Raw genomic sequence first — 15812 nt, forward strand, 5'->3', positions numbered from 1 at the left:
GGGTAATGTTTGTACAATTTCGAGGAAAATAATGAATTTAATCAATTTTGGAATAAGCCTGTAACATAACAAAATGTGGAAAAAGTGAAGCGTTGTGAATACTTTCCAGATGCACTGTAAATGAAATCCTTTCTCAAGTTTTGTAATGACAGAGCTGCTTTACTCTCTAATTAAAACCTTGTGAATGGCACTGCTGTCCTGACTGCTTGTGACTTGTCTCTAAATTCAGGTAAATCAAAGACCAAGCAAGACCGTCAGTCTATCATCAACCCCGACTGGAACTTTGAGAAGATGGGTATTGGTGGTCTGGACAGGGAGTTCTCAGACATTTTCAGACGAGCCTTTGCTTCAAGAGTCTTCCCTCCAGAGATTGTGGAGCAAATGGGTAAGTGTTTTGGATGGGGTGACTTATGAATAGGGATATTATATGCTGAATTAGAGTTATTGTATATGATTGTTGCTGTATCTTTTCGCTTGCTGTGTGTAAGATAAAGTAGTAGAATCTTCCCTACAAATTTGTGAAACAAAGAAAAGATCAGACACAGCATTGTGTTCCTAACCATACAGTGAAAAATAGGATTGCAATATGACTGGTAGGTGCTGATTGGGAAACACATTTAGAAAGAACCTGCATTTTCTCTATATGTTGGCCCTGAAAAGAATGTATTGAGTTGAATATAGCAACACCCATGAGTGATTAATGATTTGGTCCATTTTGCTGCATTCCATGAAAAGTCTAAGCCACATGTGTCAAACACAAGACCTGCGGGCCGTATGCGGCCCTCCAGGACATTTCATGTGGCCCTTGCACCTCTCATGTAGCTGTTGCAACTCCCTCATCTCTGTCCACACCTTGTCTCAGCATTTGGCAGCAAAGAGGAGGACAGAACTCCTCATACAGATTCTTTGAAGCTGCAGCACCCCCTCGTCTCTGCCTCCCCTGGTCTCAGCATTCAGCAAACTTCAGCCCTTCTCTTGTCCTCCTCCAGACCCTGCATTTTCTGCTTCCCAGCTCCACCCCCCGCTTCTTCCAGGCAGCAGCACAAGCTATAGGGGGTGTACTCTGATGTAAGGGAAGGTGGGGGTCACACCATATTGCTATATGGTGCTTAAGCCCACCTACTGCGACAAAGTACCCCATGATTAGTGGGTCCTACACTATCCATAGACTGTGAGATCCTGCTTCTCTGAACCATGGGAGCACCTCTCATTAGTGTCCACCTGTGTCATGGGTGGGGACCTCTAGTTCTCCCATATAGAGGAGTGTATGGCTCGCATGGTTCAGAAAAGCAGGATCTCCCAGTCTATGGATAGTGTAGGACCCACTAATCATGGGGTACTTTGTCGCAGTAAGTGAGTGGGCTTAAGCACCATATAGCAATATGGTGTGACCAAATCCCCATATTTTTTGATAATGTTTTTTGAAAATGTCTAGATGTTTTAAATAAACCTTGCAGGAGGTAAATGTCTTTTTTGCATGTGTGCGCTGTAATATTTTGTTCGGTAAGAAGATCTCTTGCGCTGGTGCCGGGAGGTGGATCGCTAGGAGCATGTTACACCCTAAATATGGATGTACCATGCTCCTAAAGGTGAACTTAGCCTTAGATTAAATTTTTTTTTAAAAGTACCTTCTGTTCTTAGTCTCCTCCAAATCTCCAAATTCTTTTTTTTTTTTTTTTTTTTTTACCTCTTATGCCCTGTACACACGATTGGACATTCCGACCACAAAATCCGTCGGATTTTTTCCGACGGATTTTGGGCCAAATTTGTCTTGCATACACACGGTCACACAAAGTTGTCGGAAAATCCGATTGTTCTGAACGCGGTGACGTAAAACACGTACGTCGGGACTATAAACGGGGCAGTAGCCAATAGCTTTTGTCTCTTCATTTATTCTGAGCATGCGTGGCACTTTGTGCGTCGGATTTGTGTACACACGATCAGAATTTAACCGATCGGATTTTGCTGTCGGAAAATTTTATATCCTGCTCTCAAACTTTGTGTGTCAGAAATTCCGACGGAAAATGTCCGATGGAGCCCACACACGATCGGAATTTCCGACAACACAATCCGATCGCACTTTTTCCGTCGGAAAATCCGACCGTGTGTACAGGGCATTAAAATATTGCCCATATATTATAGGGCTGTGGAAGTTGACTGCAAGAATAAATTGTATGTGTTCTTCAGATTAGCCTGTCGCCTATTTGATCTTATTTCCCAAACTGCACTACAAAATATCTTCACGGTAATCTGATTATTAACAGTTGAATCTAAGAGAACCATGCAATTTACGTGTAATAATGTATCTGCACTTGTCAGCGGAGTAGCGGACCCAGTAAAGTTATAAGGGCTCCATGGGTCATTAAATAAGGGAGATGTCCAGAAGCTTTTCACCCCTCATGTCTGCCCACAGCTATGGACCACCAATACACTGCAGCTTTGGTAATAACAGCTCCTTATAGTAGCCTCATAATAAAAACATTACTACTCTGTCAGGAGGCTGATGGAATGCAGATCAGGAGGTTCTGCTGTCCCTCAAAATATTCTGGCTACATGTTTGTTTCAGGTCTGAATGCACTCATGCTAGAGACAGCCAAGCAGCTAGCATTTTCAGAAGGTTATCAGCATTAGTTGCGTCTTTCTCTCAGCATAGGTTTCATTGATAACCTGTATTCCTTGTGAGGACAGAAATATGAGAGCCATCATAACTTAGTAAAGCCAAAACGTTTCTTTTAGAGTTTTAGAAACCTTCAAACCCCTGTTGGGTTTTTACTGCCATCTTGGGCTTTAAAGTGTTAGTGATCCCCCCATTATGTCCTTTACTTCTGACAGAACAGCAAGCAACACAGGACACTGACTGCAACACAGACAGAAAAAAAATGCCTTCCCTTCCCCACTCTTAGGGCCAGTTCACACCACATGCAGTCCTACCTATAAGTAGGTTATATGGTTTTCAATAGGATCGTTCACACCAGTGCTTGCAGTTCCAGTTCCAGAAAAGAAAATAGAAAATGCTGCATTTTCCTGCATTTGCATTGCATTGCATTTTTGGTGCGTTCCAGTGCAGAAAAAATGCAGCATGTTCTACTTTTTTTTTTTTCTGGAACTGCAAGCACTGGTGCGAACTATACCATTGAAAGCCATATAATCTACTTTCCATGCGTTTTTGATGCAGAAAATAACGCACTGGACTGCATGTGGTGTGAACTGGCCCTAAAAACAGAATACAATGAATGATTTGCAAATCTCATAAACCCAGATTCAGGAAACTTTTGAAGCTCCTGATCGAGAGAGATACCGCTATATCCAAATTCGCTACTTTTTAGACACCCTGGTTAGAAATTATGATAGTTCTCGACCCTCGACTGCATTTGAAACCAGATGCTGTACCCATCCGGTTACTCGAGGCCTAGTCTTACTCACTACTCTACTCCTCCCTTCTGGGAGCATCCAACACTTCAGCCTCATCCTAGTGTGCACGAGGGGAGGCGGACTTGGGTGCCCTTCAATCCCCTGAGGATTGGTCCAAGATGTAGGAGGCTCTTTTTCATTCTTCCCGTAACGTCATAGCATTAGAGAATTCATTCAAAGTTGTCTAGATGGTACTACACCTCAGCGAGAATTGCAGAATACCTTCCTACAGCAATGTGTTTCAGGGGTTGTTCAGACCAGAGCGATATGAAGCACATATGGTAGACATGCCCCAAAGTTAAAAGGCTGTGGATCCAGGTGTATGCTTTGGTCAATACGCTATTTCATTCTAATATACGTAAGGACCCTTGGGTAGCTTTACTTCATAAGCCTATCCTGGAGTTAACAAAACGAGAATGTATGTTGGCAACGTGTTTTTATGGCTACTTAACAAACCATTGCAAAGGCGTGGAAAACACCTCTTCTCTCTTTCGAGGAGGTGAAGTGACTGGTGCATGGTACGTTGATAAATGAGAATCTTACGGCGATACTCGTGTGTACTAAGGACAAATTTCTCAAGACTTGGCAGCCTTGGTTGGATCAGTTTTCAGCGATGAGCCCACCTTCCTGCTTTCTGGACCCATAAGAAAATTCTGTATAACCTACCGGTGGTGGCCTTGGGTTCCTTGGGGCGGGGCTTATCTTCTTCCTACTTTTCTCTTTTCTCTTCCTTTTATTTTTCGACTATCTACCGCCAGTTGCCAGTTGGCTGAGCCTGTTAGCTGCTCTCTGGCTGTACTTTTGAGGGGAAGATTTTTTTCTTTTCCCTAGTTGATGTTATAGTTTATCGGTCTCTCAGTAAGGGTAAAGCCCTTTTGTACATTAGGAGACTTGCTAGATAGCTTTCTCTCCTAATATATATTATTACTTGTTCCTTTTACATCCCTGAGAGGTTCTAATTTATCCCATGCCTCAACATAGGTCAATCTCAGGTATTGCGTGTTATTTTTATGGGGCGATTCCTGAAATACTGTTGGCTTAGCGCATTCTTTAAGCTGCAATTGTTGAGTGCCACATGATTCGCTTTTACCTTATTCGCAGGCAATATTATCAAGCCACTCTCACCTGGTATTTTTTTGTTACTGTTTATACCACGTTAGAGGCACATTAGCTTGTAGTATATATGTTGCCATTCTTGTACCACTCTCATCTACTGGCCTAGGCGATTGTTTACTGGTTTGTGAGTTTGTCTTAACTAAATAATAAAAATATTGTGAAAGAAAATCGAAAACCTAATAAATGTTTAAACTGGGAAAGTTAACTATTTTAAGAAAAAAATAAGGTCATTTTTAAATGAATGGCAGCAACACATCTAAAAAAAAATGGGACAGGGTCATGTTTACCACAGTGCAGCATTCCCTCTTTTAACCACTTGCCTACCGGGCACTTTCACACCCTACCTGCCCAGGCCAATTTTCAACTTTACATGCTGTCGATAATTGCGTGGTCATGCTACACTGTACCCATATTCAATTTTTATTTAAGACAGATAGAGCTTTCTTTTGGTGGTATTTAATCACCACTGGGTTTTCTATTTTTTGCTAAAAAAACTAAAAAAGCCCGAACATTTTGAAAAAACATTTTTTCTTAGTTTTGGTTATAAAATTTTGCACATAAGTAATTTTTCTCCTTCAGTGAGGCTGGACTGGTAGGGCAGCAATGATTATTGTCATGGATGGCCACTGATTGTTGTCATGGATGGCCACTGATTGTTGTCATGGATGGCCACTGATTGTTGTCATGGGTGGCACTGATCATTTGGGCACTGATTATCTTTTTATACACAAATTTATCTTTTTGTACACAATCATGTTACTGACCTGTTGCCAATTAATCTAATTATTTGCAAAATGCTCTTCCAGTACTTCCTTGTTAGTACCACTTACTTTGTTACTTTTTGTTGCCCTGTCCCAACTTTTGTGAGACGTGTTGCTGCCATCAGTTTCAAAATCGCCTTATTTTTTTTTCCTAAAATGGTAAATTTTCTCAGTTGAAACATTTGATATGTTTTCTATGGTATATAAAATATGGGTTTATAAGATTTGCAAATCATTGCATTCTTTTTTATGTAGATTTTACACAGCATCGCAACTCTTTTGGAGTTGGGGTTGAAGAGGGGGGGCGGGGGCAAGATCATGGTACGAACCGGAGTTCGTAAAGGGACACTTTATTTTTAGGAGAGGAATCCGTCCACACACAACCCACTTTTGATGCAACATAATTTCTGTATAAATTTTTTTTTATTACTGATCAGCATTAAACAAGATATTTAAAGGTCTGCACAGCCTGATGAACTTTGATAAGAAGGAAAGGCTGTCATGCGCCCACTACTAGCATTCTATTACCAAGCTGTGCTGACAGGTGTGTTTTGGTAGAGGGAGCCGCCTGTCATCCCAGTCTAATTCTTCTGTTTTGTGACCTTCTCCTGGCACACAGGTGTCAATGTACAAGGAACACACAGGAGGAGATAAAATCTACAAAACAGGGCTGGGTTGCTCAGCAAAGCTTGGGAAAATTGCCTGAATTCTACTAGAAAAGTGTGTGACACCAGTTTATCTGTTTTCCCGGCGTGTTTTAGTGCGTATAACAGGAGCACCTAGCACAAGACACTAGGCTCATATATCAGCATTTCCTGTGGGAATATATAGATACAGAAATAATAGTGTAAAACTTTATTTCTATTATACAGAATGGCAAAAGACCTTGTTTTTGTCTTGACAGCTCTCCCTTCACTTCCTGTCCTAGAGACGCAACAGGAAGTAAGAGGAAAGCTTTCCAAAGTGGCAAGAACGCCTCTTTTAGACCCTAACCGGTGTCTGCATTGGAGGATTTACCCGTCCCTCCTCTTCTGGTGACAACTGTTGGATTTCCCATCACTTTCTGTTCCAGTGTCATTGGTCAAAAGGACAAACCGAGCATGTGAATCTTCCCAGCAGGAATGCAGATCCTTATATAACCTATCCGAAGCTACAAAAAGTTGACGCTAAATAATATCTCTATTCTTCTAAAATAATCCATACATATCCACTACTTGATGGCCCTGTAATCATATTTTCAGGAAATCCTTTCCTACTGTGTTTTGCGGATTCCTAGTAATGTCCTCTGTGAGCTCCCAAACCTCTCCTTTTCTGCCTTACTTTCCATTTGTGGTACACAATCGTTGAGGTCACTGCTCTATGCACACTACTAATCCCAAAGTCCATAATCCCTCTCAGGAATAAGCAAGACAGGGCGGCTATGTTCTAAATACAGCAGGACCATGTAGGTTGAACGTAGACACCCTCTAACAGGAAGTCTGATCACAGCAGCAAAAATTTCATTTTTCCCCATTCATCTTTCAGGACAGCACCATAGAGAGACACCGGCTCCTCCCCTCTTAGGAAACACCGCCTTCCAATTCAATATTTAAATCTCATCCTCCCAACGGCCCCTCAGTTCAGGTGTTTCCTCCGGTGGGGAGACACTGCTTGGGAACCGTGGCGGATCAGTCAGGGAGACTGAAGCCAAAGATTTTGTGTGAGGAAGAGGGGGAGTCGGGTCTCTCTAGCTCTTTCCCTCTACTATTGTTTATTCAGTTAGGTAAAGGCTGGGGAAGCCATACTTACCTGTTTTTAAAACTGAATTGGCGCGCCTCAGCCTCTCTTGGGGAAAGAGACAGCTGAGGAGGTCCGTGTTTCTTCTGCCCAGGGGGGCGCTGTGGGAAGTGCCTGAGTCTCTCCTGCTTGTTCAAGCAGCCAGCGTTTGAAGCTCTATGGCCGGGTCGGATGACGGGTGACGTCAGTTCCGGCGAGGGCGGGCACTTCCGACGATTCCGCGTCTTCCGGTTCCGGACGCGGGGAAAGAAAACGGACCGAGCGTTCGGCTGGTGCGACCCTCTTGCTTTGCTGTAGAGTCAGCTGTCGGGGGAAACGATCGACCACCATCCTCAGCGGACATGTCTGAGACAGAGGTCTCTAGAACTGCTCCAGGAGACAGTAGCACCAGCCATGCTAAGGTAAGTGGAACCCTGGGGTGGTGTTCCCTTACCTAAATCCCGATAGCTTCACGGGTGTTGTCCCCTCACTGGTGGTTGGGGGGAAGGGGAGTGTGTCTGGGACCCTGGTGGTGGTTGGTCCTGGGGGGGGCACTCCTGGTGGTCCTCTGTAAAAGCACTGGTGGGATTGGGCATTTATGGCGACTCTCTCTCTTTCTTTTTCAGAAAGCCACAGAGAAAAGCAAGTCGCCTCATGGTTCAAAGAAAAAATGCCCCTCTTGTAGAGTTAGTATGGGGGAATCCTGGACCAAGGCACTTTGCAAGGAGTGCATTGATGGATTAGTCAGGGAACAGGCAGCAGAACAGGGTACAGATCTTGCTGCATCCGTCAAAGAGCTTTCTAGCACCTTTCAGTCCTTTAAGGCACTCTTTTCTAGCTTCCAGTTGCCGCAAGCCCAAAGCAGTCCTTTACCAGTGCAGCAGAGTGTTACACCTAGCCCAGTGGATACTCCCTCTGTTAGTGGAGAGAGACCAGGGGGCTCCAGAGTGGAAATTGAGGAGGAGCCAGATAGCACCGCTTCAGATTCTCAAAGGGAATCGGATGTGGAGGAGGTGGATGGGGAATCCACAAAAACCTCTCGCTATAAGCTTTCCCTGGACGAAGTGGAGGAGCTCTTGGGAGCTATTCACACCACTTTGGGAATTCAGGAAGAAAAGAAGGTGTTATCGCTCCATGACCAAATGTACAAAGGTCTTGGGGAACAAAAAAGGAAGGATTTCCCAGTCCATGATGTATTGGTTGAGGCCATAAAGAATGAATGGAAAGATCCTGAGAGAAAACCTTTCTTTTCAAGGGCTTTGAAGCGAAGGTTTCCTTTTTCAGAAGGGGAGTCTCTAGTCTGGAATAAGACCCCTAGGCTGGATGCTGCTTTTTCTCAGGTTTCCAGGCAAACAGATCTGGCCTTCGAGGACATGGGGGTTCTTGCAGACCCCATGGACAGAAGGATGGACTCTCTCTTAAAGAAGTCCTGGGATTCGTCACAGGGAAACCTTAAGCCTGCCATGGCGGTCACAGTAGTGGCCCGCAATATGGAATATTGGCTTACGCAGATAAAGGCGCATATTGAGGCAGGAACGCCAAAAGAGACTATTTTGGCTTCCTTTCCCATGCTACTTAAGGGTGTAGCGTATATTGCGGACGCTTCCGCCGAATCAGTGCGCATGTCCGCAAGGTCTTCAGCCCTCACTAATTCGGCTCGAAGGGCCCTATGGCTTAAGACGTGGCAAGGAGACAGCGCGTCTAAAGTTAAACTCTGTGGAATTCCCCTCACAGGAGATCTCTTGTTTGGCCCAGGGTTAGAGACCGTTTTAGACCGGACGGCCGATAAGAAAAAGGCCTTTCCCATTAAAAAGAAGTTTGGGGAGCAGGCTAAAAGAAAGTTTCGCCCCCAGAGAAAGTTTGAAACCCCAAAAGGAGAGCGGCAGAAAAAAGCTTGGGGGCAGAAGGGCAAGGGGCGGGGAGGGGCGATTTTTCGCCCTCCTGAACAGCCCAAGAAGACCCAATGACGGGGTAACCACGGTGGGAGGAAGATTGGGGGCCTTCCTCCCACAATGGGAGATGATCACCTCCAACCAGTTTGTGTTAGGGATCATAAGAAGAGGTTACCAGCTAGAGTTCTCAGAACCTCCTCAGCACAGACTTCTGGTCACCGAGCTGCCAAAGTGTGCAGAGAAAGCGTCAGCTCTTCTATCCTCCCTACAGGAGTTAGAGGAACAAGAGGTGATAGTGAGGGTTCCTGTAGAGGAGATAGGCAGAGGCTTTTACTCCCACATTTTTGTGGTTCGCAAGCCTTCGGGAAAATTCAGGCTTATCATGAATCTGAAGCCTCTGAATGTCTCAATTACCTACAGGAAATTCCGGATGGATTCTATCTATTCGGTGAAAGCGCTTCTTCCCCCAAATTGCTTCATGGCGTCAATAGACTTAAAGGACGCTTATCTGCACATTCCAGTCGCAGAAAGTTACCAGAGGTTTCTCAGACTGGCGGTGAAAACTGGGGAAGGAACGTTTCATCTACAGTTCAAAGCACTCCCCTTTGGACTATCCTCTTCCCCCCGCATCTTCACCAAAGTGATGGTGGAGGTCCTGGCTTTCTTGCGGCTCAGAGGCATCTCTGTAGTCGCGTACCTGGACGACCTACTCCTGTTTGCTCCTTCCCCGGAGCAGTTGTACCAGGATCTTCAGGTAGCAAGAGACAGCTTAGAAAACCTGGGATGGCTCTTGAACCTGGAAAAATCCAGTTTGGTTCCAGCCCAAAAGGTCACCTTCCTGGGCTATGTACTGGATTCGACAAAACAAAAAGTGTTCCTTCCAGCAGAAAAAATCCAGAAGGTGGACAGAGCAATATTACTGCTCCAGGGCAGCAGTCAGATCTTAGTAAGGAAAGCAATGTCAGCACTGGGCTTACTGACTTCCACGCTTCCGGCAGTTCAGTGGGCAGGGCTGCACTTTCGCCCCCTACAGCTGTTTATTCTGAGTGTCTGGGACCACAGTCCAGCATCTCTGGACTCCCTTATATCTGTGCCAAGTCAGGTCAAAAGGTCCCTCTGGTGGTGGAGGAAAGGGTCCAATCTCTCACAGGGCCTGGAGTGGGTTCTTCCAGTGTCCATAACGGTTACGACCGATGCGAGCGGCACAGGGTGGGGAGCACACCTAGATTCCAAGATGATGCAAGGCACCTGGGAAAAAGAAGACGCAAAGAAGTCCTCGAACTGGAGGGAACTGAGAGCAATAGAGTTGGCTCTCAGAGCTTTTCAGAGAGAACTCTTGGGGCAGCATGTGAGGGTCCGTTCGGACAACTCATCAGCAGTGGCCTACATCAACAGGCAAGGGGGAACCAGGAGCAGATCCTTGTGGGGTCTGGCAGAATCCATCCTCAGGTGGGCCGAAGGGAGCATTCTCTCTCTCTCTGCAATACATCTGAAGGGGGAGCAGAACCACGTAGCAGATTTTCTGAGCAGAAAAATGCTGAAGGAAGGCGACTGGGTCTTGAACCAGGACATCTTCGAGATGATTACTTGGAAGTGGGGGGTCCCCTCCGTGGATCTCTTCGCCTCAAAGGCGAATACGAAAGCTCGTCTGTTCTTTTCCCTAAACAGATGGGACGGAGCAGCCGGGGTGGATGCACTAGCTCAGAGCTGGCGTTTCTCAAAGTGTTATGCCTTCCCCCCTCCCGTAATGATTCCAGCAGTTCTGAGAAAATTTCGGTCAGAAGACACAACCCTCATTCTGATCGCACCACACTGGCCAAGGAGGCCGTGGTTCTCCCTCTTGAAGAGTCTGACAGTGGAGCCTCCCCGTTGATTCTGCCTATCCGGGAGGATCTTCTCTCTCAGGGTCCAATCTGTTGCCCTCAGGTGGAGCGATGGAACCTCGCAGCGTGGCTACTGAGGAAGAATTGCTAAAGGGCAAAGGTTTCTCGGATCGGCTAGTGACAACTCTCCTAAATTGCAGGAAAAGAGAGACGCAAGCCATTTACCTAAAGGTGTGGAAACGCTTTAACAGTTGGTGCACAGAAAGCTCCTTCGATGTACGAAGTTCTGTAGCAGTATTAGAGTTTCTGCAGGCAGGAGCGGACAAAGGAAGCCCTTAGCACCTTGAAAGGACAAGTATCGGCACTAAGCGTTTTCCTGGAAAAGCCACTAGCTATAGATCCTTGGGTAGCTAGGTTTTTTAGAGCTTTAGGCAGACAGAGGCCTGTTAAAAGTTCCCCATTCCCAGTGTGGGATCTTTCCTTAGTTTTACAGTCTCTTACAGGGGATCCTTTTGAGCCATTGGAATCCTGTACCTTGAAGTTGATCACCCTCAAAACTGTGTTTTTGGTGGCGATCACCACAGCAAGGAGAGTAAGTGAACTCGAAGCCCTTTCTATTAGGGCGCCTTTTTTTCAGGTTTTTCCGGACCGTTTGATTTTTAAAACGGATCCGGCCTTTTTACCAAAAGTGGCCTCTAGTTTTCATAGGGGCCAGGAAATTATTTTACCTACCTTCTGTTCGAATCCTGTGAGGGAACAGGAGCATATTTTTCACAAACTGGACGTTAGAAGGTGCGTCCTTCAGTACTTAGATAGTACAAAACAGTTTAGGAAATCCGATTCTTTTTTTGTATTGTTTTCAGGGGCTAGGAAAGGGTTCAAAGCCTCTAGACGATCAATAGCCAGATGGTTAAGGTTGGCCATTAGCCAGGCCTATGTAATCGGGGGTTTGGAGCCCCCGGAGGGTATTAAAGCACATTCCACCAGGGCAGTGGCAACTTCTCAAGCAGAGTGGGCTGGTGCTTCTCCGGAGCAGATCTGTAGAGCAGCAACGTGGTCCAGTTTTTCCACGTTTGTGAAGCATTACAGATTGGACCTGCTGTCAGCCAAAGACCAAGCCTTTGGGCGTAAGGTGCTGCAGGCAGTAGTCCCTCCCTAAGGTAAGGTGCTCGCTTATCCTCTTTATGGTGCTGTCCTGAAAGATGAATGGGGAAAAACGGAGTTACTTACCGGTAACATCCTTTTCCAGGAATCTTTCAGGACAGCACTAGTACCCACCCAGGTTTTTGATTATCTATGAGAACTCATCGCATGAGAACGTCAGGTAAGATAAAGATTTGTATGACGTATTCTTGTGTCTCCCCAGCTGGCCGGAGGAACTCGTGAAGAACTGAGGGGCCGTTGGGAGGATGAGATTTAAATATTGAATTGGAAGGCGGTGTTTCCTAAGAGGGGAGGAGCCGCAGTCTCTCTATGGTGCTGTCCTGAAAGATTCCTGGAAAAGGATGTTACCGGTAAGTAACTCCGTTTTTTTTTCCAGCCAGCCAATTTCTCAGTGAAATATTAAAGCTCGTCTCCAGGCAAAATCGATCCTTGCTACCCATTCACAAAATCCAACACCCTTTTGTACTTGATAGGCAATTCTGTGGACGGAAATTAATGTGTGTGTGTGTGTGTAGCTGCTGCCTCCACTGTAACTACTACCAAGGTAAGGTCAGGAAATGAATTGGGTAATGCAAAAGTGGGTGTGGCGCTGCCTATAACAGTATGTGCCTCATGGAAAAATTGTGAATTGTGTAAAGAGAAACCAGCATGTTAAACCTATGCAAAAATTACATCTATGAATGCAAACAGTGTAGCTTAATAAACAAACAGTGACTGCAAAGAAATGTATGAATAATTAGTGCAAATAGCATATAAACTGACCAGTGCTACAGATTTATAAATCCTTTTGTGGTTATAAATAAAAGTGACAAAGGTTGTCCGTCCTTAAAGGATATGTAATCGTTCCTTTTTTTTTTTTTTTTTTTTTTTTTTAAACAAACCCTCTGTGCAGTTAGTTTTGCACAGAGTGGCCCTAAACCTCCTCCTTCTGAGGTCCCTAAGCGGCGCTCCTTGCTCCTCCTCTTCTTGAGTGCCTTGTCGGAAAAGCCCTCTTCCTCGGTGCACCCGTGCGGGTGCACTTCTGTGTCCTGCTGCTGCGTTCATCGTCAGACAGCAGGACTTGGCCCCGCCCCTGCGTCATTGGATTTGATTGACAGCAGCGGGAGCCAATGGCTGCGCTGTTTTCAATCTATCCAATCTGGACCGGAGACACCGGCTGGAGCAGGTGTGCTCGTCCTCGGCGCAGGAACAATCGGGCTCAGGTAAATAATAGGGGGGCTCTGGGGGGGGCTGGTACACTACAAGAGGATTTTCAACTCATAGAATGCATTGAGGTGAAAAACCATGAGAGTTTACAACCCCTTTAAAGTGGAAGTTCACCCTAACACTAAAATCGCTACATCTACAGACATCCATAAATGACTAACCTATCTAGCCCTGTAAAGAAGAAATCGGTAAACATACCTTTTTTGAAGCCACTCCGATCCGGTCTTCAGCGGCTGAAGCTCTGCAGAGGACACAGCTGAAAATGTCTGTAAAATGAATGGGAAGTTACATCAGCTATAGACTTAGTATGGGGCTTCCGTTGTCTGCTGCCTCCTCTGCACCCACCTCCACAACGAAGCGTCAGCTCAGCGTGGGATCGGGTCAGAGCGGCTTCAGAAAAGGAATGTTTACTGATTTCTTCTTTACAGGGCTAGATAGGTTAGTGTTAGATCAATCAGCAAAAAAGAAGTCCTGGGCGGCCGCACACTGATACAACGTTTTTATGCAAAAAAATATTGAAATCCAAATCCAGTCTATATGGTACAGAGGCAGAGCTGAATAGCTAACGTATGTACCAACACCGTATGTTGGTGCTTAGACATAGCTAGTGTAACATGGTCTCAGCCTCTCAGCACAATCAGGACATGAAAAGAAAGTCATCCATGGGGGGGAGAGTGCACACCTGCACTTGTTTACTGATCTCCCCCCCCCCCCGATGACTTACTTTTCACGTCCTGATTGTGCTGAGAGGGTGTCTTCAATTAAATTGATTTTGAGTTTAATCGGCTATTTACCCCTATTATATGCACGACCAGACCATGTTACACTAGCTATGACTAAGCACCAACATACGGTGTGAAACGTGTTAGCTATTCAGCTCTGCCTCTGTACCATATGGACTGAATTTGGATTTTAATATTTTTTTTGAATAAAGGCGTTGTATCAGTGTGCTGTCGTCCAGGACTTCTTTTTTGCTGATTGATCCATTGCAGAGCTTGCACCTGTGAGTCTGGTTAGGGCGTATACTTCAGGGAGCTTTTGTCTGGAGCGGCAACATTTATTATTGGGTTATTAGGTTAGTGTTAGATCCGTGGTATCTATAGATGTAGCGATTTTATTATTAGACTGGACTTATCCAAAAGACAAAAACACTTCCTGTTTGTACAGAGCAGCTGTGTAGGCAAAAAGCATCAATCAGCCAGCAATACTGATAGTGCCAGGAACCCAAATCATTCATAAAAGAAAAGGCAAAGGAACAGATAACATTTGCAATGCAAAAACAGCTTATTAAAGTGGTGGTACTACCACTTGTACCTACAGGTAAGCCTATAATAAGGCTTGCCTGTAGGTACAGTGAATATCTAATAAACTTGTTTAGGTGATATTCATAGTTCATGCAGCCAATGACATTAACGGCACATGTGCTCTGAAGGTCTGACTTACAGTGCCGGACCTTCAGAGCTCGTGCTGGAAATGGCGGCTCCTGGGAGTGAAGTCATTGCATCTCCAGCCACTCATGTAGCCAGAGGCCGTGGACCCAGAAGGAAGACCGGGAGAAGATATCTGCTGTCTCAGCGGTGACAATCGCGGTGCTGGAGGATTTCGTTCTCAGGTAAGTCTATCATAATGTGTTAGTATGTAATGCAAACTAGCACATTATGACATTACCTTGCAGGGAATTGTATTTTATTTTTTTTTATCACCTGCAGTTTAAGAATAAAAACAGCAGAAAAAAATCAGCAAAGCACCCCCTGTGAAAGAATTGGACTGCTCAACAAAGCAAAGTTTTAGACTGCTGGGTCAGTGGAAAAAAAAAAAGGATAAGGAGAGACTGCTTTTTGTTGGTCCTGGATATCCATATACAGCCAGGTGGTGGTGTGAGTGCTGGCTACCCCTTTGGGGGGAGAGTTTTCTGGTGAGTGGAGCAATAAGAGGAGGAGCACGTGTGGAAACACCAGTCACATCGTATGGTCTTTCGTGGATTTCTTGTTGCAACACCAAAATAAGTGTTTCACAGCAGCGCTATACTATATTTTGACTTGTCTTTTGGAGCATTATGTTAAGGACCGAAAAGCTGTGACACTTTTATATATAATCACAAAGGGCCTTATAATCTGTAGCACTGGTCACGTTATATGCCATTTTCACTAATTATTCATACATTTATTTGAAGTCCCTGTTTATTTATCGTGCTACGCTGTTTGCATTAATGTATGTCATTTTTGCACAAGTTTAAAACATTTGTTTCTCTTTACACATTTTTTCCATGAGGCGCATACTGTTATAGGCAGCGCCACAACCATTTTTGCAATACCCCATTCATTTTCTGACCCTACCTTGGTAGTAGTCGCAATGGAGGCAGCAGGTACACACACACACACACTCATTCATTTCCGTCCATAGAGCAAGCAGCGATTGGGATCTTTACGTTAGCCGCCAGTAACTGTGCAGGGCGCGTGCCCTCGGCACAGCTGTTTGCAATGTGGTACGCAAATATGCAGCCACACAGCATCAAGGCCCACCCGCTGAGAGACCAGAGAGAAAACAGAGTCATACCTGGCCTGTCGCCATGGGTTTAGTAGATTTTTATAACAAAATTAAAGTTGTAGGTGTAGTTAAAGGGAGTGTTGCTGGCTTTTTTTTTTAATAACCCCACCACCCCACTTCATTGATCAAGTTTAAGG

At 45.1% G+C, this 15812-nt stretch overlaps 1 protein-coding gene across 1 annotated transcript in view; it reads left to right on the forward strand.

Annotated features, from left to right (window-relative positions):
• NSF (N-ethylmaleimide sensitive factor, vesicle fusing ATPase) overlaps window positions 1–15812 on the forward strand; it is a 131727-nt gene that overhangs the window by 93343 nt on the left and 22572 nt on the right. Inside the window, exon 8 of the mRNA XM_073607653.1 lies at window positions 230–385. Coding sequence (XP_073463754.1) covers window positions 230–385 — 156 coding nt within the window. The remainder of the gene's footprint in view (window positions 1–229; window positions 386–15812) is intronic.

This window comes from Aquarana catesbeiana, linkage group LG12, assembly GCF_042186555.1.
Source record: "Aquarana catesbeiana isolate 2022-GZ linkage group LG12, ASM4218655v1, whole genome shotgun sequence".
Taxonomy (NCBI): Eukaryota; Metazoa; Chordata; class Amphibia; order Anura; family Ranidae; genus Aquarana; species Aquarana catesbeiana.